General features: G+C 41.6%; 1 protein-coding gene across 1 annotated transcript; it reads left to right on the top strand.

Annotated features, from left to right (window-relative positions):
* The first annotated feature begins 957 nt into the window (after nucleotides 1-957).
* Nucleotides 958-20,746, top strand: s100b (S100 calcium binding protein, beta (neural)). The gene is made up of 4 exons (XM_043693096.1): nucleotides 958-1,030; nucleotides 6,734-6,886; nucleotides 13,284-13,452; nucleotides 20,391-20,746. Exons 1-3 carry the CDS (start codon nucleotides 995-997, stop codon nucleotides 13,428-13,430), a joined length of 336 nt encoding a protein of 111 aa, XP_043549031.1. The 5' UTR covers nucleotides 958-994; the 3' UTR covers nucleotides 13,431-13,452; nucleotides 20,391-20,746.
* The last annotated feature ends 833 nt before the right edge of the window (nucleotides 20,747-21,579 follow it).

A 21,579-nucleotide genomic window follows, 5' to 3' on the forward strand; every position in this document is an offset into this window, starting at 1 on the left:
TATTGTTTGTATAATTTTAGCAAGACTTCCCTATTTTATACCCCATTCCCTTTGGGTTCTTATCAAATAGCATTATGTGCAGTTGCTTAATGAATGCATTTTGCAAATCCAAATATATAATATCTACTGGTTCTTCTTTATCTATCTGGCATGTTACTTGGTCAGATAACTCTAGTAATTTTGTCAGGCATAAAATCATGCTAACTCTGCTCTGTTATAATATGCATTTCAAAATGTTCTGTTACTCCATCCTTTATTATAGACTTTACCATTTTCCCAAGTTCAGATGTTAAGCTAACTGAACTGTCATTACCTCTAAGTTTGTCTCCCTCCCTTTCTGATGAAGGGTGTTCCACTGGCAGTTATCCAATCCTCTGAAACATTTTTCAAAAAGTAACAATTCTTGGAAGATTACTACAAGTGCATCCATTATTTTGGTAGAAATTCCTTTAAATTTCAAGGATGTAATCCATCAAATCCTGGGGACTTATTAGCCTTTAGACTCATTAGTTTCCCTAGTATTTTCTCTCTAGCAATAGCTATAGTGTTTATTTCCTTCCCACGCCCTGCCTTTTAGCCCCTTCCTTATTTCGTATTTTGACATTCTGTTAGCATCCTACACTGTGAAAAGTCATGCAAAGTATTGGAACAATGTCTCTACCATTTTCTGGCTCCCCAGTTTTATTTCCCAAATCTCTTCTCCTAAGGGGCCAACGTTCACTCTTCCTTTTTATATACTTAAAGAAGCTCTTACTATCCATTTCTACATTGCTTACTAATTCATCATTTACTTTCATTGTTTATTTTCTCCCTCTTTTTCTCAGTCACCTTATGTTGGCTTTTATAACTTTTCATACCCACTGGTTTACCATGAATGGTTGCCACATTGTATGTTTTTTGTCTTTCAATTTAATTCTATCGTTAACTTCCTGAGTTAACCATGGTCGGTTTATCCCCTTCCTAGAATTGGAGCTTGTGGAGCATTAACACCAGCATGGACCAGTTGGGCCAAATTGCCTGTTTCTGTGCTGTAAGTACTTTGTAACTGTTTCCCACAGATATGACACAGACATGCATTCCCTCAGGAAAGTTGTTAAGGACATTGAACCTCTTCCTCAAATTGCCACCTTATGCCGTAGCACTGTTTGCACTTACTGGTCACTCACTTCTTGATCAAAAACTTAACTTCAAAGTGTAGTATTAGAAACATTAAACAGGTTACTCCCTCCACAGTACTGCCAAACTTCGTGCAATACTTCGTGTTTATTTCAGTTCTCCAGATGTTATTCGGTATGTGGTCTCACCAACACCCTCTGTACCTGATGCATACATAACATCCTCACCTTCATGTTCAATTCCTCTTGCAATAAATGATAGTATCTCAGTAACCTTCCTGAACATGTATTGTTCCAACCTTTTGGACTTACAGCTCCTAAATCCCTGTGCACGTTGGAATTCTGCAGATGTTAGATATTGTAAGTAATTCTTCGCTTTTTCATTCATCTCACCAAAGTAAATAATTTCACTTTCTGGCATTCTACTATTTATATTCACTTGTAACTTCCTTATGTCTTCTTCACAACAAACGTTCCTACCTATCCTGGTGGCATCTGTGCATTTTGTTCCCATGCCCTCATTTCCCTTCTCTAATTCAATGATGTAAATTGTAAAAGGTTCCAGCACAGACTCCTTGCAGTAGTACACTCATCACATCCTGCCAATCAGAAAAGACACATTTATGCAAACTCTCTGTTTTCTGCTGGCCAGCTAGTCTGTCAGTTGCACTGTGTTCCCTTCGACATCATGAGCTTTTGCTCTCCCACAATAACCTTTGCTGTAATACCTTATCAAATGCCTTCTGGAAATCCAAGTAGGTTATGTCTTCAAGTTTCCCTTTATCTATAGCTCATGTTACTCCTTCAAAGAACTGCAATACATTGCTTAAGCATGATTGACCTTTTATGGAGTTATGTTGACTCTTCCCAATTACCTTGAGTTTTCCAAAATGTGCAGTTATAATCCCTTTAACGACCAAACCCAACACCTTTCCCATGACTGACATCAAGCGAACCAACTTAAAGTTTCTGTTTTCATCCTCGCTCCCTTTTAGAATGGTAATATTTTCTACTTTTTGGTCTGATGGAATCTTTGCTGAATCTAGGAACTTTTGGAACATTAACACCTACAACGCTACTAGTTCATTAACCACCTCTCTTAAGGCCTAGGATGAAGTCTATCTGGACCTGAGATATATCAGGCCACAGCTCCATCAGTTTGATAAGTACGTCTACCCTGTGACCATGGTTCCACTAAGTTCCAGTTCCTTCTAAGTTCTGATTTACAGCTACTACTGGAATTTTCTTTTTGTATTCTCTAAAGTTGAGACAGAAGCAAAAAATTTGTTCATTTCATCTATCATTTTCTTATTCTCTATAATTAACTTCCCATTCTCACTCTTAAGAGGGCTCTCACTGTACTAATTCTTTTCCCTTTTAAATATCTGTCGAACAGTAATCCTGCTGTCTCACTGGGGTAGTGCAGTAGAAGTTAAGCCTGCTATGATCACAAGTCACCACAAAAGTTAAAGATTTAATCAAAGTATACAAAATGTCCCCAATTTACCTGTCTTTATTAACCTGTCTTTAACCAGGTTAACTTAAAGTAAATCCAAGGTGACTGCACTAAACAAGAACAAAGAACAAATATAAACACAGCACAGGAACAGGCCCTACAACAATCCAAGCCTGCACCGACACATTTTGCCCTTCCATACTAAAACTGTCTTCACTTACAGTATCTGTATCCCTCTATTTCCATCTGAATTATGTGTTCATCTTATTATTTATTTCAAATTAATAGGTTCCAGCTATAGGTAAAATCTATGAACTGTCGACATATAACTCTACGAGTTAAAACTTATAGAACTTGCCCACACGAACAGATACAGACAAAACTAAATTGGTGTTGAGGGTGGAGAGAAAAACTGGGAAGGCAGTTCAATAGCTGCTACCTGCAGCGTTCACTGAGATGATCCATTTCTTACTGCTCCACACCCTCTCATATCCATGTATTCATTGGAAACAAAGAGTGGCTGGTTCACAACTGACCATGTCTCTGACTTATTGGGTAAAAGGAACAACTTACAGCAGTGAGTGAGGAGGAAAAAACAGACCTTCTTCAGACTCTAGATATGTTTGACTGCAGCGTGAAAGAGAGCACTTCCCTTTCCAGCAAACATAAGGTTTCTGGCTGTACCATTCACAATCACAATCTATTCTGCTAGCTAGCAGCCAATCACAGATACCAATCATTGTTGGCAGGCAGAAGGCTTTTGTTGTCAACAACTGGTCACAATACCACAGACTGATTGGCTGCTCAATCTCCCTTTGTACACACCCACTTGGTGCCAGTGTAGCTGCAGGAACAAACAGCAGTTTGGACAGTACATAGTGTGGAGTCGCTGACTTCTTCAATCCTTGGATTAAAAACAGTCCTGTTCCCATTTTGGTCCACAATCAAAGACACAAAATGAAAAAGAAACTGGCTTTACACAGGAGAAATGTTGGGTGTTAAGTTGGCAGCGGATTGATGGCAGAATGTGCTTCCTGATAGTAAGCTTTGAGGGTACCTTTTTAATGTTAACATCTCAGGTACCCTCATTGAAATGCAATTTCACCTTATATTGCACCTTTAGAATTAAGTACACAGCGAACAAGAAACACGTGATTGGTCTGAGTAGGAATTGCTTTTCTTGTCTGGGGACATCTCTTGGAACAGGGGAGAGGAGGCATTGATGCATTGAGTTTGGATAGTGGCTGTGACAGAAGGTGGCAGAACTGACAGAGTAAGGGAGGGAGGGAGCTGTCGGATATATGAAGGTTGGCGAGAGAAAATCAGAACATAATCAGGGTGTGTGCGGACCCAGGACACCGAAATCCATTTGTAAAAGGATGACCACATAAAGTTCCAAATTGAGAAGTGCTGAATCCCAAATTCACAAGAGCTGAACTCTTTTCCATGCTACATATTAATTGTAGATATTGACAAGTGACATGAAATTTCCGAGGTGTTAGCAAGTGATTGCTGATGATGAGATCTTGGTCAGTTCAGTTAGGAAAGGGTCATAAGAAATCACTAGAGAGTCCACGTTTTGGTCTATCCGTCAGTCAGGATTTTCACCAACAGTATATGGACAGAATTACAGGAAGCATTCTTGGTATTCCCAATGATTTTGCAGTGATGAACAAAATCAATGAAAAGCATGATTGAAATCATCCTGTCATGGGAGAAGATTTGTAGCTCGGGTGCTCGTTGTAGTGGTTCTGTTCGCCGAGCTGGAAATTTTTGTTGCAGACGTTTCGTCTCCTGTCTAGGTGACATCCTCAGTACTTGGGAGCCTCCTGTGAAGCGCTTCTGTGGTGTTTCCTCCGGCATTTATAGTGGCCTGTCCCTGCCGCTTCCGGAAGGAAACACGACAGAAGCGTTTCACAGGAGGCTCCCAAGCACTGAGGATGTCACCTAGACAGGGGACGAAACGTCTGCAACAAAAGTTTCCAGCTCGGCGAACAGAACCACAACAACATCCTGTCATGTCTGAATCACAAAATCACAGAATTGTTACAGTGCATAAAGAGGCCATTTGGCCCATCGTACCCATTGCATCACATCTCAAAATCAAAGTCATTGGCTAGTGCCAATCTCTTGCTTTTTCCCCAAATCCTTGGACATCATTTCTATTCAAATAATCATCCAGGGGCCTCGTGAATGTCTCAACTGAATTATTTCCACCACACTTCCAGGAAGTGCTTTTCATACCTTAACCACTCACTGAGTGAAAATGGTTTTTAATCACACCAACCTTTCTCCATTTACATATGACTCACATAATGATAAGGCCTGCCACTCATTAATGACGATGGGTTGAGGCCTTTAAGTGGTCATTCGTTGGTCGCTTAACAAGCCTTGACAGCTGGAGAGGCGGGAACTCTAACGACAGGGCTGCCCAGCAGACCGAGCTCCAGGGTTTCAAACAGAAATTGTCATGTTGACATTCCAGTGTCAGGGCTGGGGGAGCGCTGCACTGTCAGAGTGGGCACTTTCTGGATCAGACTGACGTCCCGACTGCCTGCACAACTGGATGTGAAAGAGCTTGTGGCCATACTTCAAAGGGAACAGGGAAGTTATCCCCAGTGTCCTGACCTTTATCCCTCAATCAACAGCACGAGACAGATTACCTGGTCATCATCACATTGCTGCTGTGGGATCTTGCTGTGCGCACACATAACTGGTACATTTCCTGCATTGCAACAGTGACTGTGCTTCAGAAGTGCTTCATTGGCAACAAAACACTGTGAGGTATGGGAGAGGGCCTTTACAAATGCGAGTCTCTCGTTCGTTCGCCACCTCTCTCCGGGAACTTGTGCCCTCATTACCAGGAGCTGTCCTGGTGACTGCTTTGAATGGGAGAGTATCCACCAAGTCTTCTAGCAGTCTTTCCTGTCCTGTTCGATAGAGGTGGACTTATCACTGCTATCTTTGTGAGAGCAACTGCACCCATGGCCTCTGCAAGCTGATGAAAATGTTTCTGTTGTCAGTTAATGCTGACAATTTTAAAGTGGTACTGTCACCGCTGACAGTGCAGATGTGAGTTTGTCACCAGGCAGTGACTGGATCATGATGGAACCCAGGCTCTTTCACTTTTCCCCTCTCAAGAGCATTGATTTTATCCTTTAGATTAGATTCCTTTAGATTACTTACAGTGTGGAAACAGGCCTTTCAGCCCAACAAGTCCACACCGACCCTCCGAAGAGCAACCCACCCAGACCCATTCCCCTACATTTACCTCTGTACCTAACACTACGGGCCAATTTAGCATGGCCAATTCACCTGACCTGCACATTTTGGACTGTGGGAGGAAACTGGAGCACCCGGAGGAAACCCACGCAGACACGGGGAGAATGTGCGAACTCCACACAGACAGTTGCCTGAGGCAGGTATTGAACCCGGGTCTCCGGCGCTGTGAGGTACCAGTGCTAACCACTGTGCCACTGTGTCACCCACGGATGTTGGCACCCAACCACTGTGAGCCCCAGTTAAGAGTCCAGAACAAATAAAGTGGCACCCTTCACTGACAATAACTTTCCTGATGTACTTTTAGATATTTTCTAACCAATCTGTTCAGAGATGTTCTTCCTCACCTCTGAAGCAGCGAGGACTTAAACTTGGGTTTCCTGCCTTAGAGAAAGGGATGTGCCATCAGAGTCTGCTTCTGATGAACTTTTACACTCAGGCATATTTGAGACTATTGAGTTCGTCTTCGTGCAAGGTATAATTTTAGAAAAAATATTTCGTCCCTCAGGAGACAAAGAACTAGAGATCGAACTGCATAAGGAGTTTTTCAAAAACTTGCTCGAGGAGGTAAAGTTTAATGAGTGTCTTAAAAGGAGGAGAGAATGTGAGAGAGGGGGGGGGAGGGAGAGAGAGAGGTGGTAAGAGTTACGGAAGGATTTTCAAGGCCTAGTGTTCAGGCAGCTGGAAGCATGGCCGCTAATGGTGGAACGATTCAAGTCAGAGAGAGTAGCATTAGAGGAATATAGATATCTCGCAGGGGGTATGGGGCTGGAGGAGGTTACAGAGGTCTGGGCTGGAGAAAGGGGTGTGGTAATGTGGCCATGGAGGGACTTGGAAACTGCACCAAGAACTAACCTTTCGCTCTCTTTTTGCCCTAATGCAGGGTTATTCCAACAGAATGTCTGACCTGGAGAACGCAATGGTCACAATTATTGAAACTTTTCACAAATACAGCGGGAGAGAAGGGGATAAGCTGAAGTTGAAGAAGGTGGAACTGAAGGAGCTCATTAACAATGAGCTCTCCAACTTCATTGGTGTAAGTACAGTTCATTTTGAGCCACCGAGGGGAGAAAAGGCTCTTGGGTGGGTTCCAGTCTCTGTGCTTCTGATTTTAGCAGGCACCCTTCCAATACTGGTGTCAGGTCTGAGACTGCAAAGTGGTTTTTGTTCTCACAACAAACAGTCTCCATGTGGAGACACCATTTCACACAATCACAGAGATTCATGAGGCAGAAGGAGGACATTCAGCCCATCATGTCTGCACCAGCTCCCGTCAGAACAATTTATTTCATTTTGTCAGCTATATTCATCATAGTGCTGCAACCACCCCGACCCCACCACACAAATTGGTTGATTTTATTGTTGGCATGTTTAGGTGTCACAAAATCTACAGAATGGGCTGTTTCTTAGTTCTTGTTTGTGGTCCTGAGTCTTAGGTTCCTGAAACCAAGAGACCAACATTGCAATGTGATCATGAGGCAACTCTCAAGCAGATCATAGGAGCAGCTCGGGAATGACTGTCCCTCCCATTCCTCTGCTCCCGACTCACCAAACCTTGTGTGAATACCTGATCTAAATTACCAACATCCCTGCAAGCAACATAGCTGAGTCAGTCATAGAATTTGGGTGGTACAGTTATTGCCCATCCCTAGATCACTTTGAAAAGGTTGTGGGGAATCACTATCTTGAATACAGCTCAGTGGACTGCTTGGCCATTTCAGAGGGCTGTTAAAAGTCAATCACATTGCTGCGGGCCTGGAGTCACATTTAGGCTGGATCAATCAGCAACTGCAGATTTTCTCACCTAAATGCCATTAATGGATCACATGGTTTTTCACAACAGTCAAACAGTTGCGTGGCCATCATTGGTGATCCTAGCCTTTTATTCCAATCCATTTAATCCATTACATTTAGATTTCAGAATTTCCCATGATGGGATTTGAACTCTGCTCTCTGGTTCACTTGCCCAGTAAGGTAACCTACTGAGAGTGAAGGCTATTTCCTAAATGGCAACCCTCTATGATCAGATGAATATAGCAAGGTGAAGTATTTAGCAAGACTTTCATTATTCTAGAGCATCAATTATTGTGTTGTCAGCCTGTTTTTAACTGTTTCAGTGCTTCCCTTGGCAAATAGAGATTGTTTAGAAAGATATAATTCCATAACGGCCGGTATCCCATCACCAAGTCACTCTTTATTTACATGCGGAGAGTCCTTGACACTGATTCAGCTTCCTCAGAGCCAGCTCTCAGAGTGAACAGAACCTCTGACACTCCTGTTTATTGTCTGTCAGCCAGGGCCCCCTGATTAGACCTGATTAACAGCCCCAATCAGGGAACTCACATTGTATGGAGTCCATTTGGCTGACCACATCACAATCATTCCAGTAAAATCCTAAAATGTTACTTCAAACCAACTTATAATCACAAAAATTAGTGGTATCATCAAAATCATTAATGTGACTCAGTTTCTGAGGGATTTATTGTTCCTTGTTCATTGCTCCTGGTTGAACTTTCAGACATTATAAAACCAGATGTTGATGTTGATGTCAAACCTACAACCTTTTGACTCATATCACAGATTGTTCAGGTGTGCTGACTGATAATGGACACTTAAGGGACAAGACTGCAAGACAATATAAAAAGAGAGTGTTGGAAGAAGTCTGCAGGTCTGGCAGCATCCGTGGAGAGAGAAGCAGAGTTAATGTTTCAGGTTGACGCCCTTTCTTCAGAACAGATAATCCGGTTGGACAATTCTTTATCCAAAATCCAAAACGCTCCAAAGTCTGAGGGATTTTTGTGACTTTTTTTCTCATTAACAAGGTTGTTTGGCATGCAAACAGTTAACTCAAGTCGACACCCACTCGATGCGTGTCACTCAGATGTGACGTGTGGGGGGGGGGCAAGGCCCAGCAAGGCATGCCTTGATTCTGTCTCAAGGCCCATTTTACTCAGTGAGTGTGTTCCTCTGGTAAGTTTTTTTTAATTCACCATCAAACTGTCACAGCAATACATGGAGAACTAGCCATTTGGATACAGAACTGGCTCAAAGATAGAAGACAGAGGGTGGTGATGGAGGGTTGTTTTTCAGACTGAAGGCCTGTGGCCAGTGCAGTGCCACAAGGATCGGTGCTGGGTCCTCTATTTTTTGTCATTTATATAAATGATTTGGATGCAAGCATAAGAGGTACAGTTAGTAAGTTTGCAGATGACACCAAAATTGGAGGTGTAGTGGACAGCGAAGAAGGTTACCTCAGATTACAACAGGATCTAGACCAGATGGGCCAATGGGCTGAGAAGTGGCAGATGGAGTTTAATTCAGATAAATGTGGTTAGGCCACTGTTGGAATATTGCGTGCAATTCTGGTCTCCTTCCTATCGGAAAGATGTTGTGAAAGTTGAAAGAATTCAGAAAAGATTTACAAGGATGTTGCCAGAATTGGAGGATTTGAGCTACAGGGAGAGGCTGAACAGACTAGGGCTGTCTTCCCTGGAGCATCTGAAGCTGAGGGTTGACCTTATAGAGGTTTATAAAATTATGAGGGGCATGGTTAAGATAAATAGACAAAGTCTTTTCCTTGGCGTGGGGGAGTCCAGAACTAGAGGGCATAGGTTTAGGGTGAGAGGGGAAAGATATAAAAGAGACCTGAGGAGCAACTTTTTCACACAGAGGGTGGTACGAGTATGGAATGAGCTGCCAGAGGAAGTGGTGAGGTTGGTACAATTGCAACATTTAAGAGGCATTTGGATGGGTATATGAGTAGGAAGGGTTTAGAGGTACATGGGCTGGGTGCTGGTAGGTGGGACTAGATTGGGTTGGGATATCTGGTCAGCGTGGATGGGTTGGACGGAAGGGTCTGTTTCCATGCTGTACATCTCTATGACTCTATGGCTTATTCTGAAATTCGAAGAATTCTGAATTCTGAAACCCAGCTGGTCCCGAGCATTTCGGATAAAGGATTGTGCGCCTATATTGCTTTTTTTTAAATTTCCTCTCTTCCTTCATGCTGACAGAGTTCTGTTGTAAGGGCAAAACAGTCCAACAGTCTGAGGTCTTGCGTCGGAAGCAAACCATTTGTGTGTTTATAATGGTAATGAGTGCACCACCTACGTTTATCCACAAATCAGTACAGGTATAAGGTTAGTAAGATCGAATATTCACTTTTATTGAGATCCAGCAGATAGTATTAAAATAATCGGGAATAGCAAAGCTAGTTGAATTTCACAGGCCTAACTCAGAAGTAGACTCTCTTAGAAAACTCAGTGGCTATCAGCCAAATCAGTATAAGTTGAGAACTAAATCTTCCTTGTCTTAGCTACTCAATAAATAAACTTAGGGAGCAAATTGGGACAGCATGTCATTTCCATTTACTGGTTTAAAAATATATAAATAACACCAACAACAACTTTTGCTTATTTGGCAGCAATAACCTCATAAGACATCCCAGTGTGTTTCACAACAGTGTCACCCAACTGGAAACTGAACCACATAAGGTGACATGAGGTCAAATGACCAACACCTTGGTCAAAGGGGTAGGTCTTAAAGAGTGGCTTAAAGAGGGAAGGTGAGGTAGAGAGTCCGAGAGGATCAAGAAGGAAATCCCAAGCATGGGCACCAGCAAGTGAAGGCAGGACAATTGAAACCCCAAAACCTAACATTTATCTGCAAAACCTTAGAAATCTTGGCATTTCCTATAAGTGTCATAGCTACTTTCTATACCATTTACCCTATTACTTAGATCCTTAGTATTGCTGAGGTTACAATGTTAACCACTGAGCCATCTAACCCACAAGAAGAGTATTCCATTCCATTCTGGTTGCTATACAATAGGAAAGATGTGAAGATCCTTGAGAGGGTGCAGGAAGCTTTAGCAGAATGGGGCCAGAGATGAATAAATTTTGTTAAAAGGTTACACTGGAGAAGCAGGGACTGTTCTCCTGAGGCGAAACTTGATTGAATTACACAAAATTTTGACAGGTTCAGACAAAATAGACAAAGAAAAGTTATTTCCATTAGCTAGGGGATGCAGATGTAAGGTTTTGGACAAGACCTGCCAAGGGATGTGAGGAAGAACTATTTTTTGTAGTGAGTGGTGGTTATGTGGAACTTACAGTTCACAATGGTAGTGGATCTGGAGATGATCAACGAAATCAAAAGGAAATTGAACAGGCAATTGAGGGAAAAAAGCTTATCAGTTGCAGGAATAAAGTGGGGGAAATATAAGATTAACTGTATTTTTAAATACTTTCACAGGATGTGAGCATCACTGGCTAGGCTAGCGTTTATTAACCATTCCGAAATGTCCTTGAGAAGATGGTGGTGAGGAGCCTTCTCACAGCACTGCTCCCCATGTGGACTAGGTGCATCCATAATGCTGTTCAGGGATTTGAAACTACTGGGATATAGTTCTGAATGAGGATGATGTGCAGCTTGAGCATCAGAATGGGCTTCATTGGCCAAATGTCCTCCTCTGTGCCATGACCTCTCTATCATGCGAGCAATAGTCTTTAAACCATCCTCCAAATGTGAAAAGCTAACAGAGTAGGGATCAGAGATGGAGTGTGATCTCTATGTCTCAGCTTCTGGGTGTGCTGCGTAATATGCCTTGGAAAGTATTAAGGACCTTAATAGCTTACGGTTTCACAAATAGTGATCACAAATATCTCATGTGATCTGCAATGCTATGTCAACTCAGATGATTGTTTTACAAGCCACTAGCATAGCCCAGCTCAGCCCAATGAAAATGCATTGATTACATTTTTGGGGAATTTTTCCCTTCAGTAATTTATTTTATTAACAGTTCTGACCCATTCCAGAATTACTAAATAACAGTGGAGCTGCTCAGAGGTTAAATAAAGAGCACATTGCACTCTGTTCTGCTGAGTTTTAACACGTGCCTTGATGTAATTGTCTTGAAGGTGGAAACCAGCAGAAAAAAACACTTCACTGAAACCTGGCATAGGTTCAATTGTCAACCAAATTTGTCAAACCAGAATTATTAAGCCATCGGGGTATTGTATGGTTGCAAATCTTACACAGCGTCTTGAAGGTGGAAACCAGCAGAAAAAAACACTTCACTGAAACCTGGCGTAGGTTCAATTGTCAAACCAGAATTATTAAGCCATCGGGGTATTGTAGGGTTGCAAATCTTACACAGCATTTAAGACTATTTCACATAAGTGGGAAAGAACAAGTGATTGCACTGAATTTGACAGTAGTAAATATCCTAATGTTTCTTTTTTCTGAATATCTGTGAAAGCTGTTGGTCTGGGCAATGCTTTCTAAGGCTTTAGACAGCCTCTATGGATTGGACAGGGCAGGATTAGAAATAAGTTCGAAAGAACAGCTATGATGAAGGAAACTTGAATAAATGTCTGTTTAGAGAGAGGATTCTGCCTATGGAGGGAGTGCAACAAAGGATTATCAGAGTAATTCCTGGGATGGAGAAAGTGACAACTGCAGATTCTGGAGATCAGAGTCAAAAGGTGTGGTTCTGGAAAAGCACAGCCAATCAGGCAGCATCCGAGGAGCAAGAGTCAACGTTTCAAGCATGAACTCTTCATCATTCCTGAATAAGAGCTTATGCTCAAAATGTCAACTCTCCTACTCCTCAGATGCTGCTTGGGTGGCTGTGCTTTTCCAGCACCACACATTTTGACTAATTCCTGGAATGGTAGGACTAGTGTGAAGAGAGACTGGATTGATTAGGACTATATTCACTGGAGTTTAGAGGAATGAGGGGGGTAGTCTCATGAAAAACGTAAACAGTTCTAACAGAACCAAATAGGATAAATGCAAAAAGGATATTCCCATTGAACAGGGAGTCCAGAATCAAGGGGCCCAGTCTAAGGATGACAGGGATAGCCAATCAGGACTGAAATGAGGAGACAATATTTCACCCAGAGAGTGGTGAGCCAGTGGAAATCTCTGCCACAGATCATGAGTAAGACCAAAGCGTGAAATATTTTGAAGATGCTATTAGATATAGTTATTAGCTCTAAAGGGATCAAAGACTATGTGGAGAAAGCAGGAACAATGTAGTGCATTGGTCTGAAGAAACAAACAGCCTATTTGCTATATTTCTAAGCCTAGGAAATGTTAGTATTTGACTTAAAAACCTTGACTTTTCTTTCAATCAACTGGCTAAAGGACATTAAAGATACATTTTGCAAGTGAATTATTTTTTAACAGTTTATGCCTCATTAAAACAATTGGAAGAAGTGGATGCCACATTGGAATAAGTTCTGCAAGGGAATCAAATGTTGCATTCTGATACTTAGGGTTTGGACTGCTTCACTTTAAATGACCATGCACATATATTTGAAAGGGAAAAGTGTTAGATTAATGTAAACATACACAGAACACTGTATCATAAAAATCTGTTTTGCTGTTTGAAGTTTGAGTTCTGTTTTTATTTTGAAAAAACTTCTTAGGACATTAAAGACCAAGAGACCCTGGACAAGTTGATGGAAAGTCTGGATAGTGACGGTGATGCTGAGTGTGATTTTCAGGAGTTTGTTGCTTTCGTTGCTATGACCACCGCAGCTTGTCATGAGTTCTTTTTCCCAGAGGATGAGTAAATGGACTATATGACTGCACAATGTAAGATATTGCTTAATTGATCATTTTCTATTTGTAATGGCCTGTGAGGAGCCAGTGATGGGGCTATCAAATTTAACTTGTAAAGTTGCAAATAAGAGTCATTAATGAGTATCATATGCCAAAATTATTGACGCTCAGCCTGATCTACAGAAATCCAGGGATCCATGGTTAAGCTACGTTTGAGCTCAGACTGAAAAGCAGTATTTTATCTATTAAAGTTTGCACTGCTGTAGTTAGACATGGCTTTTCAAAGATATATGTAGGGAACATGTAATGGAACAACATTGAGAAATATTCCTTTTGCTTCTAAAAGCGACTAGACATGAGTAGAGAACATAAAAAATAACAGCTGGAATATAGCATACTCCCAACAAGCTTGATCCACCTAAGAACATGATGGTGGCTGATTTTGACCTTCATCTCCAATTTCCTGCCTATTACATCAATTCCCTGGCAGACCAAAATCTGTCTATTTCAGCCTGAACTGTATTCAATAATGGTGCATGCACAGCTGTCTGTTGTGGAGAATTCCAAGGTCTCACATCTTTGAGTTAAGGAATTTCTCCAAACCTCAGTCTGAAATGAGCAGCTCCTTCACCTGAAATGATGCTCTGTATTATAGATTCCCCAACAAGAAAACATTGCATCTTCATAGTCTTGAATGTTTTAATGAGATCTCTACTCATTCTTCTAAATAGACCTACTTTACATAATGGGATGACCTCCCAAGATAGGGGCAAGTTAACAAACCTTTGCTGTACTGCCTTCAATACAAGTTTATTCTTCCTTAAATATGGGGACCAAAACTGCACTTTGTAATCTTGTGATCTCACCAAAGTCCCATATATGTATAGCATGACTTCTTTATTCGTGTACTCCTAATACTTTTACAATAAAGGCCAATATGCCATTGCTATCCTGATTGCTTGCTTTACCAAACTTTTTGATCTTTATGTAACCGCACATGCATTTCTCTGAACATCAAGATCCACAAGTTTTACTCCTATTTTAAAAAGATTCGGCTTCTCTACTCTTAACACCAAATGGAATACCTCAGACTTCATGTTATACTCCATCTGCCACCATGTTGCCCTCTTACTTCACCTGCAGAGTAACCCGTCATAATCTTGCCAAATGGTGGAGCTTGATCAAGTGGTGGAATGCCTACTCTGGTCCCATTGCCTTTTTGTCCCTTGAAGCCTCTTTGTATCATCCATCTCAGCCAAATGTTCCGCCTGGCTTTGTATCGTCACCAGACTAAGATGCATTACTGCCTGTTTCTTTGTCTACATCACAAAGGTAGATTGTAAATAGTTGAGGATGCAACACTGATTGTTGCAGCACTCTGCCAATCACAATCTGTCAGCTTGACAATGCCCTATTTATCCCGACACTCTACCTGTAAGAATTGACATATTATGCAAAGAAAACTTAATTCTACATCACAGTTTTGCTACAAGTGAGGTTGGGCTTTTCGATGAGCAGCTTTTGATCTTGATTTGGGGTTTAACCTTATGCCGTACCAGGTCTGGAAGCATTGGGTGTCAGTTAGCTCAGTTGGCTGGACAAGTGATTTATGATACACGGTACCACCATAGTATGAGTTCAATTCCCCATGCCACTTGAAGCTGTTATGAAGGATTCTCTTTCTCAGCCTTTCACCTGAGGCATAGCTGCCCTCAGGTTAAGCCACCACCAGTCATCTCTCCCTCTCAATAATGAGAGAGTTGCCCTGTGGTCTGGTAAGACTATGGTGACCTTAGCTTTATTTGCACCAAATCTGGGAGTTCATGTCATGGGGTGAAAAGAAAGAACTTTAACTTATAATTTTGCAAAACCACCTTAAAATGTTGCATGTCATTTGAATCATTAATGAGTGCAAATCCACAAGTTATCTTGTCACATGTAAACAATGATGAACTGAAGAACTAATTAACCTGCTCCTGTTAATGTGGACTAGAGATAAAACTTTAGCCAAGCCAACTTTTCTTCAAACAGTGTCAGAGATCCTCAATGTTCATCGGGCCATTCTACTTGAAGTGTGGTGTATTCAGCACTGAAATAGTCCTTTCACTCTGCACAGGATTGTCTGCCTAGATTAAGTTCTGAAGTCATTGATGGGGATTTGAATAGTGAGGGGAGAGTGCTACCACTGACCCAAACCAACATTATCGAATGCTGAACCAAGATTTAAATTCCCAACATTGGTATTCTTCATCCTTTTTAACAATATTAACCAAATGATTAATATTAATATAACTGTCAGTTTGCTTAGTGCCTCTACTTGCTTGCTAGGCTATATTTGTTAAAAGAAAGACCCAATTGGAGTGGCTTCAGTATTTTGTGAAAATCTGCAACTCCTTAGTAGTTGAAGCACTCTCTGAATGGTTGTGAGGTGACTGGAATTTATGATATCAAGTACACAGCCTTCTGCTTCCACAGTGACTCACAGATCCTATTGTTCCAATTCAGTCTTTACTGTTTGCCAGTCATCGCCTCTAATGCATTTTTATTTATTATGGTTAAGGAATTGGAAAGAATTGGAGAATGATTTGAAATGGTAGACAAAGGGACTAAGCTTGGTATGAGATCATTCTGTCAACTCTTTTCTGCATCACTGAGCAGGCCAGATTGAAGCCTAAGTCACATTGCCAAGTTGGTGCCAATTTAGGCCTGGTTGTGGGCACTATTATTCTGTGGGTCTGCAGCTATAGCTCGATAATATGCAGTTTCTCACAACTGGCAAAGGCAGGAGACAGCTTAATCCTATCATTCTGCTTTAGATTCATCATTGGAATGCAGAGGTGAAAGCTTAGAGTAACAACCAACAGCACAAAATTAACTTGCTATAGCACCGACTCTCCTTATTCATAATGTCTCTCAAGGGACTTGTACTAGAGTCGCATATTTCTTTATCGTTGTAATCCAGACTTGAAGTGAATCCCTCCACTCCACCTGTATGAAATTGACATATTATGCAAAGAAAAGTTAATTCTGCATCACATCTTTGCTGTAAGTGAGGTTGGGCAGCTTTTGAACTTGATTTGGTGTTAAACCGTGTGCCGTACCAAGGCAGGGAAATCCATCGGCATTGGCGCATGGTGTAGCCAGCTTGTACTTCTCTATACTACAAAACATGTATTCATTAACAAATGAGACAGACAGCTAGCAGAGGAAGTGGGCTTGTCTCGTGAGCAATCTACAGTGACTTTAGTCAAGTTTCTGGTAATTTGTTTGATCAAACTCCAAGACAAAATGTCTCATCATACCTGACAAAGCACAACCAACCGAATCAATACAAACTCCCTTCTTAACCCTGAGCATCACATCAGATCACTGCTATTCAGTACATTAGATTTTGATGTTAACTTGTGATGGAGTCACATTCTGTACACATATCTATTGACATCTATTTCACCATTTCTACTGATACGAGACTAGACTGATGCAGTACAGAGGAATAGGTGCTGGCTATGCTATACAGTTATGTTCAAGAACTTCCCTATTTGATTTCTAGTCTGGATTACCATGAATAAGAAATATCTGAAATAAGGACAAGTGCCTTGAAAGAAAATATGGATAGACAGAGTTGTCATCATAGCAAGTTAATATTTCTTTGCTGTTCATCGTGCAACAGAACACTCAATGCTTATTGATTGCACGTAGTGAATAAAACACTGAACTAAACTGTCATGTCAAAAATATTTTACTTGTGATGGACCTTTATTTGGCAGAGCTACAGTGCACTATGGACAAAGGAAGATGACTTTGCACAATGGCGCAGTAATACATCCTAGATTAGTAACTCTACCCCTTTACAATCATGGTCGGGACTGAATTTCTCAGTTGGATTCTTTATGTAAATTCCTTGGGGTTGAATTTATATGGCTTTGACTGGAATTAATGGGACAGTAACAGCTTTGAATGGAGAGGATGGCATGGCTGATCAGTTAAAGGTGGGGGTGTGGCGGGGCACGTTGTGAAAGGGGATGAGTAGCAGCTCTTATCTTGGGAATCGAGATCCTGATTAGCGGAGCAATCAAGTGCTTGACAGGACTAGAAGGAAAACCCAAAGAGGATCCGCCTGGAAGATGAAGACATGATAATGGGTAAAGGATATTCTTCAGGCAGAAAGCTTTTTCCAAGGTTGATGTAATGGAATTCCTCATGGGTCAATACTGTGACCCTTGCGGATCTTGGTGTGGAAGGGACAATTTTAAAGTTTGCAGATAATACAAAACCCTAATAGAATTGTAAACCGTGAGGAAGGCAGCATCAAAAGAATATTCACAAGTTGGTGGAGAGCTAAGCGGTTGATGAAGTTCAATTCAGAGACATGTGAGGTGAAACATTTTGGTACAAATAAGTTGAGAGACAAAACAAAATAAAGGGTACAATTCCAAAGTGTGTGCAGAAGCAGATAGACCTGGCTGTTTATGTGCATAATGAGAGCTATTTAGGCTTCATTAATAGAGGCATGGAGTACAAAAATAGCAAGGCTATGCAGGAGCTGTATAAGATACTGGTTAGATATCAGCTGAAGTACTGCGTTACAGTTCTGGGTGCCATACTTTAGGAAGGATTGAAACCATTGGAGAGAATGCAGAAGAGACAAACAAGAATGGTTCCAGGAATGAAGAGCTTCAGTTACGAAAATAGACGAGAGAAGTTGGAACTGTTTTCTCTTGGAGAAGAGAAGGCTGAGGGGTCATTTGATTGAAGCTTTCAAAATTAAGAGCAATCTGGATATGGCGGATAGGGGGCATCTAGTCCTCCTCATGAAAGAATAGTGGACCAAAGAGCACGGTTTTAAAGGGTATTGCAAAAGAAGCAAACGCAAAGTGAGGAAAAAAACTTTTCACAGGGTGGGTTGCCTGGGTGTGGAGTGCAGTGCCTGTAAGAATGGTGATGGCAGGTTCAGTTGAAGAATTTGGGAGCACATTTGATGACTGTTGAAATAGAAACGTTGCGCAGGGTGGGGTTAAGAGGCAGGAAGGAGTTTGGCATGAATTTGGCACCAGAGAGCAGGGTGCAGACATAATGGACCGAAATGGCCTGCTTCTGCACTGCAGCATTTGTGACTCTGTGAGAACACAGAACTATCTGGGGAGTTAATAACTAACAAACCAAACTCGGGAAAAATATAAAAAATGGACCAACCTGCAACAATAAAAGAAGCAAACAAAGAGAAAGAGAGCAGTAGGAAGAAGGCCGAGGAGATAAGGGCAGCAATAAAATGCATCTCAAAGATTATTGATAAAGCTATTTGAAATTGATTGGATCTTTGGAGTTTCTCCCCAAATGATAATGTGGAGGAGGCTGGGGAGATGATGGAGGTGAAAGACAAAGGGGAGACACAAAACTTGTTTCTAAAAGCCCAAGCCACATCAACAGCAGGAGCAAATTACTGCAGAGGCTGGAATCTGTACTGAAAACAAAAAAATGCTGGAGATGACAACGGGTCAGGCAGCATCCAGGGAGAGCTGAAAATGTGTTGCTGGAAAAGCGCAGCAGGTCAGGCAGCATCCAAGGAGAAGGAGAATCGACGTTTCTTCTTTGGGCCCTTCTTTGGGCCCTTCATGAGCCCTTCTTCGGGCTCATGCCCGAAACGTCGATTCTCCTGCTCCTTGGATGCTGCCTGACCTGCTGCGCTTTTCCAGCAACACATTTTCAGCTCTGATCTCCAGCATCTGCAGTCCTCACTTTCTCCTCCAGCATCCAGGGAGAGACAACAAGCTAATGTTTCAAATCTAGATGACTCTTCATCAGAGCTGACATGGAATGTGGAGGGGGGCAGCATTTATGCTATCATTGGTAGGGGGTGGGGGGAGCGACATGGGGGCACGGTGCTGGAGAGAGAAGGTGTTGATAGTTCAGATTAAGTCATTGGAATGTGAGAATGGCAGAACAATGATGTGTCTAACTGCCAGACTTGAAAGAACAGGCATCGCGTTGGAGTGGCAAGAAGAGAGAGAGGACATGGTGACAGAAAACGTAACAAGCTAAAAGAAAAGGAAGGAAGGGGGTTCACAATCTGAAGGTGCTGAACTCAATATTTAAGTCCAGAAAGTTGTAAAGTGCCTAGTGTAAAGATGAGATGTTGTTCCTCCAGTTTGTAGTGTGATTCACTGGAGCATTGCAGCATGCCAAGGACAGGCAATAACAGTCTAGGAGTCAGAGTGAGAAGAACAAGCTGTAAGACTTGAATATAAAGTAAGCAAGATTCCTGCAAGATTCAGAAAGGATGCTTGCACACAATAAAACAGTGACTATGAGAAATGAGGATCCAGGTAGATCACTAAATCAAGTAAAATTATTTGGTAAAGAACTGTGAATAGCTGGAATGGGAGTTACAAGGATAAAGGTGGTGGAATACTGTATAGTTATGGAATGCCTGAGGTTATGTAAACATCATGCTCAGAAAAGAACCAAGTCAAAGAGGTAAAATGTATGAGAGAAGATCTGATTTGGTAAAATTCTTTTTCTGTGTACTTTAGAGTGCAGGGATCAGGGATATCTTACAAAATGTAGAAAACCTGATAAGAGTTCAGCTTGTCTCAGTTTATAGCACCCTTGTCTCTGAGTGAAAAGGCAGTAGATATAAAGCACCTCTGATAGAGCAGCTCCCCATGGCCCACACCACAGGTCCCATCAATAACCATCAAATGTGGTGTTTCTAGAGAATCCTGCAACTATGGAAGTGGGTGGTCATGCCTGTTTTAAATTCCATTTTTGTAAATAAACAATGACCTCCAACAAGTCTTCTGTCACATAAGTGATTGCCTGTATATGTTAGGAAATGCTTTTATTTCAACTGCAGAGCAGTGAATCATTAGGTTCCCAGACAAAGGTCCTTCAAAATGCATATCAGCAGATTTGTTTTTGGTTAAAATGTACTCAACATTATTTCAATTCATTCACTTTCTTTTCCTTCACAGGGCACTGGAAGCAAATCTCAGAGCAGGGTACTGCCTATGTAGACACTGCAGAAGTAATAAGCAGTTCCAAGCAAAACACCGTTTTGCAAACTAACCTTCACCTCTGTGTAGTTGTGAAGAAGCCCATTATGCTGCATAATGCACAGGGTTTCAGCTCCAGGTACTGATGAACAGCACTAATTTGGAAAGCAATGTAACACAAGCGAGGCTGACGAAGATTGTGTAATGCCAAAAGTTGTTTAATCATGTAAAGAATTAACAATACCTCTTAGTGTAGGCGATAGACTGAATCAGTGAACAGTTAAACATGCTTGTAATGGATCTCTAAATAAAATGAGTCACTTTGGACAACGGCACAATTTTGTCTGGCTGTTTTAATTCCAACACTCTCCCAAAATATTGAACCTGCTGAGCACTGGCTGATCTCTACTTCTTGTGTGAGCTTCAGTGCTGAGTGGCTGAAGGCCATTTCCCAGTGCCTTACATTAGTTACCAATAGTCACTGAATAGAGAGAGTGGAATCTCTGCCTGTCTTTTGCCCTGCCCATTTCCCAAACCCAGGATGTTGAGGCCATTTCTACCATCTACCAATAACAAACACAATATGTTCATATATCCCCTTTAACATAGCAAAACATCTCTTAACTCAGCTGAGAACACTGAGTATTGCAGCCTGCTGATGGAGCTGAATTTGATGTGTGTGCATGCACATGTGCATGTGAGAGAGAGTGTGTGTTGTGGGTACACAAGTGAGAGAGTGAGTGTGTATACACATGAGAGTAAGTGTGAGAGAGTGAGTGTGTATACACATGAGAGTAAATGTGAGAGAGTGAGTGTGTATACACATGAGAGTAAGTGTGAGAGAGTGAGTCTGTATGCAAATGAGAGTAAATGTGAGAGAGTGAGTGCGTGTCCATGTTAGAGAGTAAATGTGAGAGTGAGTGTGTGTGGACATGACAAAGTGTAAGAGATTGAGTATGAGTGTGTATCAGTGAGAGAAAGATTCTGAAACAGTACGTGTGTGTAGTGCATATACCCTGAGACGAGGGAGTGAGCTGAATACACACACATATCCAAGGATTCATGTAAATTCTATCCAGGCCAGCTCAGAATAAATGTGACCAGATGTAAACATAAGGGTGGAGTTAATTAAAAGCAACTGCTTAATTCATCCTCAGCCCACTCCTCA

This window comes from Chiloscyllium plagiosum, chromosome 7 (genome assembly GCF_004010195.1).
Source record: "Chiloscyllium plagiosum isolate BGI_BamShark_2017 chromosome 7, ASM401019v2, whole genome shotgun sequence".
Taxonomy (NCBI): domain Eukaryota; kingdom Metazoa; phylum Chordata; class Chondrichthyes; order Orectolobiformes; family Hemiscylliidae; genus Chiloscyllium; species Chiloscyllium plagiosum.